We start from the raw sequence: 10466 nt of genomic DNA on the forward strand, positions 1-10466 counted from the left end.
TACTAGTTAGTCATGAGGTGCTGGGTGACAGGTTGGACTTGATGATCTCTGAGGTCTTTTCCAGCCTTACTGATTCTGTGTTCTAAACCCAGCAGCTCTGGCAGAGTAATTCTAGTGCACACCTCCCCTATGAACCCAGAGCTGATTCAAAGGTTCTGCTGCACGCTCTCCTTCAGCCTGGATTAGCAACAGTTGCTTTCTGCCTGGCAAAATACCCAGCCCAGGCTTGTGCAAAACAAACACTTGGTTGTTTCTACCTAGGAGTTTAAAGAAGCGTGTAGGAACTGATGACTGTCATTGCCAGCAAATGCCAGGAGATTATTTCTGTGCAGTTTATATAATATCAGTGAAAGTTCTGCTCAAGCCACTTCAGGAGTTTGGAAAAGGATGCAGCAGTTATTATGTCACACGCTGCTTTTATCCACTGCTCCTATCTTTACCACACAAAGCACTCATATTCTTTTACCTGGATCAAAAGATATCTTCCTACAGAACTGTATCAATTAATCAGAGATCATGAAGATTCCTGCTGAGCTTTGCTGGCCTTTTCCAAAGATTTTGCATTATTTATCTCTTACAGCACTGCTGCTCCTTGCTCCAGCAAAGCACTGCAGCACATCCTGCATCTAAACTGGTTTGCACAATGCCAGATTAAACCTCAGAATCACAGAATGCTCTGGGTTGGAAGGGGCTTCCAAAGGTCATCCAGTCCAACCTCCTCTGCAGTCAGCAGGGACATCCTCCACTAGAGCAGGTTGCCCAGAGCCCTGCCCAGCCTCACCTTGAATATACAACTACCTGAAGGGAGGTTATAGCCAGGAGGGGGTTAGTCTCTTCTCCCAGGCAACCAGCACCAGAACAAGAGGACACAGTCTCAAGCTGCACCAGGGGAAGTTTAGGCTCGAGGTGAGAAGGAAGTTCTTCACAGAGAGAGTTGTTGGCCATTGGAATGGACTGCCCAGGGAGGTGGTAGAGTCACCGTCCCTGGAGTTCAAGAGGGGATTGGATGTGGCATTTGGCGCCATAGTCTAGTAGTCATGAGGTCTTGGGTGACAGGTTGGACTTCATGATCTTTGAGGTCTTTTCCAACCTTGCTGATTCTATGATTCTAAGTAGTGATTTTTAAGTCCCCAAGTTTGCCACCCTGCTGCCCAGGGAGGTAGTGGAGTCACCATCCTTGGAGGTGTTAAAAAAAGGCTTGGATGTAGCACTTGGAGCCATGGTTTAGTTAGTCATGAGGCATTAGGTATTAGGTTGGACTTGAAGATCTCTGAGGTCTTTTCCAACCTGGTTGATTCTACGATCTCCAAGATTGGGACCCCAACCACCTCCCTGGGCAACCTGTTGCAGTGTTCCACCACCTCAAAGTAAAGAACTCAGACACAGCAAACCACTTCAGCGTGCTCTTAAGCTTTGCATTTTGCCCAGTCTCTGTATTCATGCATCACAACAAAACCTGAAGATGATGACGAGATTTTCAGCTCATACTTCTGCTACCTGATGGGAACAAATCATATTATTTATTGCTCTCTTTTGCATCCTGTTCCTCAGTGAGTTAAATACCTGAGACTGCACAACAAAGGCACAATTGCAGCCTAGCAAAGATGAATTGATAACAACTTGGTGAGAGTGCCAGAGGGGGCTGCTGAAGATAAAAATTATGCAGCTGCAGGTAACTTGAAATCCCACCTGCAATTACCAACTGCCACATAGCAGCCTCAGGATCAACTGGGCAAATGAGAGAAGGCTCTGGAGTCCTTGTAGACTGCTTGGTTTTCCAGCAGGCACAACACCCCTGTACCAGTGCCATAACACTCTGAATATGGATGTGGACCAAAAACCCACAGGTGAGCATGCTGGGAAATAGAAAGTGGGGAGTCACAGACATCATGGGGTTGGTGGAGGCCCCAGCAGCACTTCCAACCATGCAGCTCCCCATAGTCACACACTCATCATCTCTTTCTCTCAGCATTAGCCAGGCACACTCTGTAGGAGTCCTGCTCTGCCAGCCTTTCTACCCATGGAAGAAGAGAAAACTCCATCCTGGTGACTATTCCTGAAGCAGAGCTGGGCACTACAGTAGCTAACAGGAGGAAAGAACCTAAATTGGAAACAACCCACAAAACTGCCAAGAGGATGATTGCTCAAAAAACATCTTTCCCTCTAAATCCATCTCCCTAAACATTACTTCCAAAAGCTGGAGACGTCAACACATTCAGAGAAGGGGAGGAAAGGGAGAAGGTTGCTTAGCTTCTTCCTGCATGCTTGTGCTCAGGAGCCCCTTGGGCAGTCAGTGCACAATTGGATCTGTTCCATACTTCAATGCCAGGTGACAAGGATACAACCCTGAGCTTGACCAAGTTAAGCACCACTGATAAAGAGGAGAAGGGAAAGCATCAAAACGAAGAGATAAGAGTATGGATAATTTCTTCTCTCTGTACTTATTTTAGTATCCTGTTAAAAAGTGCATTCTAATTAGTTATTTGTGAATCCCAGCTGCTGTGGGGTTGGTTTTTTTGGCAGTGATATTACACAAGATAAAACTGTGGGGCGTTTAAGTTGAATGCTGATAGCACTACAGAAACACAAACGGTACAGATCTGCTCCTTTCAAGCAGAAGTGTTTGGGGATGGGAATAAATACATCAAACAATGAAAGCCTGCATTGTCTTCAGTTCTGCCCACTGCTTTCAGCACAGTGTGCATGTGGGAACTGATCAGCTGCCATTTTCCATGATGAACAAAAGACAATGGAGTATTTTAGGGCTGTAACCCTGGGTAGGCTGTACCTGGCACTCCACAGCAGCACGCAGACCTCTAAAAGCCATCGAAAGCTTTTCTCATTGCCAAGCTTTTAAGTTTTTGCCATTTGTAAGGCAAAAATCTCACTGAGACTAATGCCATTGACAGCATTCTTGGAGTTCCAAGGCCTTTCGAGGTGGCTGGAAATGCAGGTTTCCTCATGCCTGCTGTCAGCTGCTAAGTACTGCATCAAAATCTGTTTAAAGGTGGTTTGGATGTGATGCTCGGGGATACGGTTTAGGGGTGAAACTTGTAGAGTAGGATTCTCAGTTGAACTTGGTGATCCTGGAGGTCTTTCCCAACCTCAATGATTCGGTGATTTCCCACACTGACAACTAAGTTCAGCTCTTATAGGTACTCATGTTGGCCATAACTAACTGTCAGCTCATTTTGACTGCTGCTTGAGCTAGCAATGAGATGCTGGTGAACCAGTTCTAGATATTCTTCTATTAACAGCCCAGATGGGTCAGCCACCAACCCCAGTCTTTGCCATGCTGAGTTAACCATAAACAATCAGTAATGATGATAAACAGCAGCTCCCTCAGCTCAGTTACAACCTTTCAACCGGGAAAGCGAATGATACTCTGACCAAGAGCAGCAAATAGGCAAACCAGCAGCCTAGGCTAAGCAGAAATCCCTTCTGCATTGGTGGGCAAGGAATATTCATGATGCAAGTGGAAAACCAATTCAGCCCTTGCTGAATTTAAAATCTGGCTGTTGTAGATTTCAAAACTGAAACCTTTCCAAGAATATCATCAGCAAAACTTCTCTGTAGCATCAGTTGTATCTTGAACACTTAAAGATAACCTCAGATTGAGAGTGTTTATGTGAGTTGAGGTTTTAGTCCTGCTTTTGCTAAGGTGGTTTTGGAGGCTTGGTGTCTAGTTCAGCTGCATCAGCAGCGAGCAAAGCCACCAGGCGAAGGGGTCCCTCTGAAATCTGGGTTATCTCCACCACCGAGATGTGGGCAAGAATAGCAGCGATTACCAACTCCTTGGATGGCAAACAGCTCAGCAGAAGATGTGCAAAACTATTCATAAACCTTTCCTTCGCTTACCTTTACGTAAGCCAGAATCTGTGTGTTGTGTTGGCACTTCAGCGCCTAGCTGGTCACGCTCGAGCTGCAAAACCAGCCACCGAAATAGAACGGTGAAAAATGCAGGCCACAAGAGCCCACCCCTGCAGCAGGCATTTATAGGAGGCTGCAAGGCTATTTCCATAGCATTTGAAAGCACAAACATCTTCACACCCTTAGGAAAGGCAGCAACATCTCTGAAGTGAGAAAGCATCCAAGTGCTGGGGAACTGGGAGTCTTTGGATCCAGCATATGGCCTCCATCCTGTGTTTGAGTGTGAGCAGGAGGGTTGGAGCCACGTGGATTTTCAGTAACATCAACAAACTCCGTGCAGGCATGAAGGTTTGCCCACACATGTGAAGCTGTGTGATGGGACAAGGCATGAGATCACACTGTGATGGACTGGAGGCCAAAGGCTGCATGGCAAACCTTCCTGTATGGACACAGCGAGTCCTTTCAGCCCTCTATACCTACACATGGATATAGGATATGCTGTGAACAATTCCTTCTCCTTGGATATCACATTTTTTACTTGAAAGTGCCAGAAAAAAGCTATTTTGAGAACAATTAACTTGCTGTCAACATTTTTTTGTCCAACTATAACAATGAACCACTGACTGTTAGCTACTAATGGACATCAGAGCCTTGATATTCTTCTCTTCTACAAGACTACCTCAGCTTGAATTATATCATGTTGAACAATACTAAGAGAAGAAGAATTATCAGACCTTATAGACCATCACTCAACAGATAATTCAAGTCCTGGCATAATTTAGAGTTCCTACAGGACAGCTCTGTGTTATGCCAGGTAATAAGAGCTCAGAGACTGCAGAAGCAGTAAGACAGAAGATGAAGTGCAACTGGGCTCCAAATACATCCCTGGCCCTTAATGCCAGGAGATGCTCCATCAGATGCTCCATATACACTGAAATTCCTTGACAGAGAGCAGGCTTTTATGGCATCTTGGCTGTTGGTAATGCATGAGTTATGAGCCCTGTGTGCTGCCAAACAGGCCAAAGAAGTCACATCATAAAAGGGATCTGTCCCCATGTGACTGGAGGATGATGGCAAAGCACGAAGGGAGCTGCTGGGATTGTGTGAATTTAATCCATATTAGTTCCCACAAGCCAAAGCAATCAGAGCTAATACATCAACCCATAGGAAGCCACAAAGATGTTGAACATGCAGGTTCTGTAAATCCTATTGTGATGGATTAGCAGAAAACATACACAGAAACCTTCTTAACCGATGTCCACGACAGCAGCATTTTCTTATTTAAATGAGGTGCCCTGCAAGGGTTTGCACACAGCATCCTGCTGCCTTTCTGGAAACGGATGGCTGGTATTTAGAATCACTTCAAAACTGCTGATGGTTTATGCAAATGTCTGTTGCAAGCAAAGGTGGCAGCCATTATGGGATGCACAACATCCCATCTGAGAACACTGATGCTAACTCATCTTTGGTGGTATTGCTATCCAGGAAGGAAATTCTGGACCCTACCAACAGCTGTTATCCTCTTTCCATAGGAACAGTTAAATCCCTGTGCCATGATTATCTCCATCTTCAAAGCAACAGCAGCCAGAGAGGTCTCATGTCAGCATTCCATCCACAGGACATCTTCCCTTCCACAGCCTCCAAAGACATAACACAAACCATGACTCTCAGGAAACAGAGTATGCAACTCAAAGGAGTAAACATGAATCGTGACTCAGAAGGAAAGAGAGGGCTTTCATTCCTTTCTAAAGGATGGAAATTGGTTTCGTGGTCCTTCAGCCTGCTCCTACTTCTCATTTGCATCTGCACAAAGAGACCAGATTCCATTTTCAAACACAATCTCAAGAAGCAAACCCCTTAATTCAGAATGCCAGGAAAGCAAAACTATTCAGCTTGCAAAGTTCACAGGGAATTGTTTTGCCAAGCACAAGGGCCAGTAATTAAAAATAAATTAACTATAACCAGGTAGCCTTAAATCTCAGCATCATTTCTTCCAAAGCCAGCAACCTGTCCTACACACAGGTAACTGACTGCTAAAAACCCCTTAGGTATAAAATATTTTGAAACTATATATGCCTCCTTTTCATAGAGGAAATCACTTCCCATAGACTTAAGTCTCACAAAAATTCCTGAACATGAGAGGCACCAAAAAGCCAACTGTGTGACTTCATTACTTAATTCAAAGGGGAAACAAAAAGCCAACTGTGTAACTTCATTACTTCATTCAAAGAGGAAACACAGCCTGAGTGATACCTTCAGCATGATTTCAATGTCACACAGCAAAAGACAATGCAGCATAGCATTGAATTTGTGTTTAATTGCTGATAAACTAACTCAACAGTCCATTCCTTTCAGTGCCTGACATCATCCCTTGGAGCAGCAGCCCTTAATAGGCCCTAATCCAAACAGCCACTGGAATTAGGAGGAGGGCTCCCGGGTTTATGTGATGTGGAACTGAGTGACTGCTAATGTTCAGCAAGGATCCACGCACACAAGACCAGCCTGCTTCCTTGATGGAATAGCTGACTTAGAGAAGAAGGACAAAATAATGCTCCCAGACTGCTTAATTCACAGTTCTGTCATCTGCAGCTGCGTGCTCAACCAGTGGATTTTGGAAGTGACACACTGAATGAATGACCAGTGCTGAAGGGCTGAAAATGCAGCTTCTGGAACCCAGTGTGGAGGCGAACCCTAACCAGCTGTGCTACACCTCCTCTTACTCACACTGCCACCCAGATATCCCAGCTAGATTATATGCTACAAACCCTAGCGTAAAAAAGATGACAGAGGAAAGATAGGAAGCATTAGTGCCAGTCAGATATCTACACATCTTAATCCTTTTACCAAGATGTCAAATACTGGGGATTCCTGAGGAGAATTTAAATCCCTAGGAAGAGGGAAAAAAAATACAAGGCAAGAAAGGCTAAAGCAGACAGCCTTCCTCAAAGGGGTTAAAATAAGCCAAACCATAGCTTTGGCCACGCAGCAAAAGCATCGTACCAGTTACTCATCCACTTTATTCCCCTAAACAAAGCATCCGAGCCAGCGAGAAAGAAAGCAGAGATAGCTGTCGGTGCGCGCTGGTGCTAGAGGGAGACGGCGAGCAAGGACCGAGCGGCAAGACTGAGCCCGCTGCCGACTGCCATGCCTGGGAGCCCATGTCTGAGGAAAGCAGGGGAGGAGGTCAGGAAATTGGCAGCCAAACGTGCGCCATAAGGAGCCGCACAGGATGGGACAGCTTCTCTCTGGCTCAGGATATTACTGTCAGAATGGGCAGGAAAGCCACGAGCTTCTCCATTCTCAGTGCGATGCTTGTGAAGTGCCTCCTGTGAGGAGAGCTGGACAGGTGGCACCTCACGCTGAGCTAAATAGATAAGTGTGAGATTTAAATGACAAGAGGCAGCAGGTTTTGCTGTTCTGAAGAGTGAGGGAGGGAATTGTACTGATGGTACCAATGGACACATGTGGAAGGTCAGCCTGGGGTACTGCCGGTGTCACCTGGGAGCCTGGTGCCACTCTGTAGGGATGAAAGAAGGGCTGACGTCCCCCGTGGGCTGACAGCAACACTGTATGCTCCGGAATATGGGAGTTTTGGGGCAGACACAGGCAATACAAACTAAACACCAAGCCCCAGTCGTTGGTGTTGGTGCCACCAGTGCAAGGGCTGCAAGGGTGGCTCAGTCGGGAAGTGCTGCAGAAGGTGCAGTGGATGCAGGCACTGCCAGGGTGCTGCTGGCTGGGAGCTGTGGCTGCGAGATGGCTCAGGCCAGTCTCTGCATAGTCCCAAGGCAGCTTGGAGCTCCCTGCCTCTAACCAGCTCCAGACTGGACACCAGGGTGTCCTCCAGGATCTCCCGGCTCCCAACAGCAGTGCTGCCTGCGTTCCCATTTCCGGACTTATGCAATGGCTGGAGGGCAGAGGCAGCCCGCAGAGAAGGGGCACAGCAGGAGAAGCTGGCAGCCTGCATCCCCCTGGGGCTCCCTGAAGTGTCCCAAACTAGAAAACCGGCCACCTCCCTGCTCATGCCTCCTGCAAGGCGATGATTCCAGCATGACTGACATGACAAACGAGCACGGCAGCCAGGGCTCCTGCAGCAGAAGGCAGCGTTTTCCCCGAGAATAAATTGTTCCAAAGCCTTACGCCAGACACCCGGCCGTGCCTACTCATTAATTGGACAAGCTCTGGTGACAACTGAAATCACCGACTGCTGCATACCGGAGGGGAGAGAGCTCCGCAAGCGTAAACCGAGCAGCCTAACGCTGGAGTCCCAGCCTCCAAGGAGTCCTCCGAACGCGACTGCCGTTTATTTAAACTCATTTTCAGGGTACAGCCACGGCAAAGCCCCTCTGAAAAGCTGAGGCACCGCTCTTCAGTGGTCCCACTCCCTTTGCAGACCCCAAGCCGTGGCACCAGCGCACGACAGCCCTGCCAAGAAACCGCAGCCCTTCGGAGAGCTGCGGATCGGCTGAGTTTAGGAACTTCGGGAGCTATGAAATCCCGGGATTCCCACAGTGGTGCGGCTAAACCCACTCGCAGGTACATTAGGAATGCCACACATCTGTGATCAGCACACTGAGGTACTCACTGCAGCCACTGGATCACAATTACTGCCCAGTTACTGGAGCTGGCGGGGGGGGAGCATCGCTGTTTTTCCCTTTCTGTCACGACCCACTCAAGACACATCACTCGTGGATTTTTCAGCTATTTTGATGTGGGTCTCTCTATACCTTCTGCCCCTTGCTATGTGGAAGCTTGGGGGACCCTGTGTGGTATTTCCCACCCCTGCCCTTCTGCGTACCTGAAATGCAGACGATGAAATTCGCTTGCAGAAGAAAAAGCACCTCCCAAACAATTTCCATCCTCTGATTCTCATGCCAAGTGCATCCCTCGGCGAAAAAAAACAACAAAGATCAATATCGCAGCTTAAACGATCCCAGCAAATTCCCGTTCGGACCCGCAGCCGGTATTCCCCAGATGTGCTGACAACTCATGTCCGAGCGCTGCCTCCGCACGGCTCAGCCGAGATCCCTTCCTTCGCCCTCCAAAAAACACCACGCAGCCAAGTGCCGGCGCCGGGCTCTTCCTCCACGAGCGAGAACCAAATCCACCAGATTTCCCCACACGACATAGACAGCAGCCCCCCGCCGCTCCGCTCCGCAGCCTCCGTGCCAGGGCGGCGGGCGCCGGGCAGCCCCCAACTCCGCAGGTCTCGGCGGGGCAGTGCCGGGGGGGCCGGCGGCGGATGGAGGCGGGGGGGGTCCTCTTCTGCTCCTGCTGCTGCTACAAAAGGAGCGGAAAGAGATTAGCCCCCGTGCACCGCCCCCGCCACGCATCCACCCCCGCACCCGCGCTGCTGCCGGGGCTCCGCAGTCTCCGGCGCTCCCCGGGATTTCCGCCAGTCGACTGCAGGGGTCCTTCGTGCCCCGCGCACCGAGCGGCCCAGCCCCGCCACAATGGCCCCACGGCGCCCGGCGATGGGGGAGCTGCATCGCACCGGCGCTGCTGTGTGGGACACCCCCCACTCCCCCAAAAATCTGAGCTGCAGAAGCAGGGATCCTGCAAGCAGCGGGGGCCGCGGGCATGGTCGGGGCGGAGAGTACCGGTACCGATCAACTTATTGAAAGAAGAAGGAAAACAGCCCCGAACTTGCGGCGAAGGGCGGCGGGGGGGCTGCAGCCCACAGTTAGCCGAGTGCCGGAGCTGCACTGCTCACGGCAGCCCCCGCCCGCGGCACTTCTTTATAGATACCACCACCACCCCCCCCAAAAAAAAAAAACACCAACCAAAAAACCCAAAACAAACCCAAACCTCAACAATCCAATCCCCCAGACCAAAGCACAGCAGTGCCTCTGTCGGGGCAATCTCCTACTTACCCCCGAATCCTCCTGCTGTTTATTTTCTCAGCTCATGGGCTCTGCCTCTGCCCGCAGCCCCCCAGACAAATCGAGGTCAGGCTCCCAGCCGCTGGCTTCAGCCCCCCCGCCTCAGCTGTGAGCAGGTGCCATAGCCGGCGGCTCTGCCCCCTCTCCTCCACCGGTTCCCGCTATTTCGCCATTTCCCGCAGCCGGAGCCGGTGCTGCGGGGTGCCGGGGGCCGGCGGGCGGCAGCGCCGGGCACGGCGGGGCTGGGCGCGGCGGCGCGCACGGGCGGGGTGCGGGGGGGCTCCGCCGCGGAGGCGGCGCCTGGGCGGGGGCGGTGGAGCCGCGGAGAGCGGAGTCTGCGGCTGGGACCGGGCCGGCGGTGGGGTGGGAGCGGCGGGAGGGAAAAGAACCTTGCCCGGCACGGCCGCCTCGGCTCTGCCCGCCCCGGCGCATCCCGGGAGTCGCTGCTCACTTTGTTTGAAACGTGGGTCCGGGTTCATTTATTTCCCACCCCCCGAAAAAAAAAAGCGGTGCCCCCGGTGCGGGGTTTGCCTTCCCGCAGTAAGGCGGCGGGGACAGAGCTGGGGGGCTGCGGCTGAGGGGGTATGCGGGGGTGTAGTGGAAGGGGGTGCGTGGGAGGGGGTGTAGTGGAAGGGGGTGGGTGGGTAGGGGCTGCTCCCAGGCGCAGCGCCCGGCGGAGGCGGGGGGACTCGGTCTGTCGCGGAGGAGGAGCGG

General features: G+C 50.8%; 1 protein-coding gene across 1 annotated transcript in view; it reads right to left on the reverse strand.

The window, feature by feature from the left end:
* Nucleotides 1-9957, reverse strand: part of CA10 (carbonic anhydrase 10) — a 127855-nt gene extending 117898 nt beyond the window's left edge. Inside the window, exons 1-2 of the mRNA XM_068151005.1 lie at nt 9744-9957; nt 8669-9150 (exon numbers count right to left, since the gene is read on the reverse strand). Coding sequence (XP_068007106.1) covers nt 8669-8729 — 61 coding nt within the window. The 5' untranslated portion in view covers nt 8730-9150; nt 9744-9957. The remainder of the gene's footprint in view (nt 1-8668; nt 9151-9743) is intronic.
* Between the last annotated feature and the right edge of the window lie 509 nt (nt 9958-10466).

Source organism: Melanerpes formicivorus, unplaced genomic scaffold (genome assembly GCF_026170545.1).
Source record: "Melanerpes formicivorus ecotype bairdi unplaced genomic scaffold, bMelFor1.0.p_v2 SCAF_21, whole genome shotgun sequence".
Classification (NCBI taxonomy): Eukaryota; Metazoa; Chordata; class Aves; order Piciformes; family Picidae; genus Melanerpes; species Melanerpes formicivorus.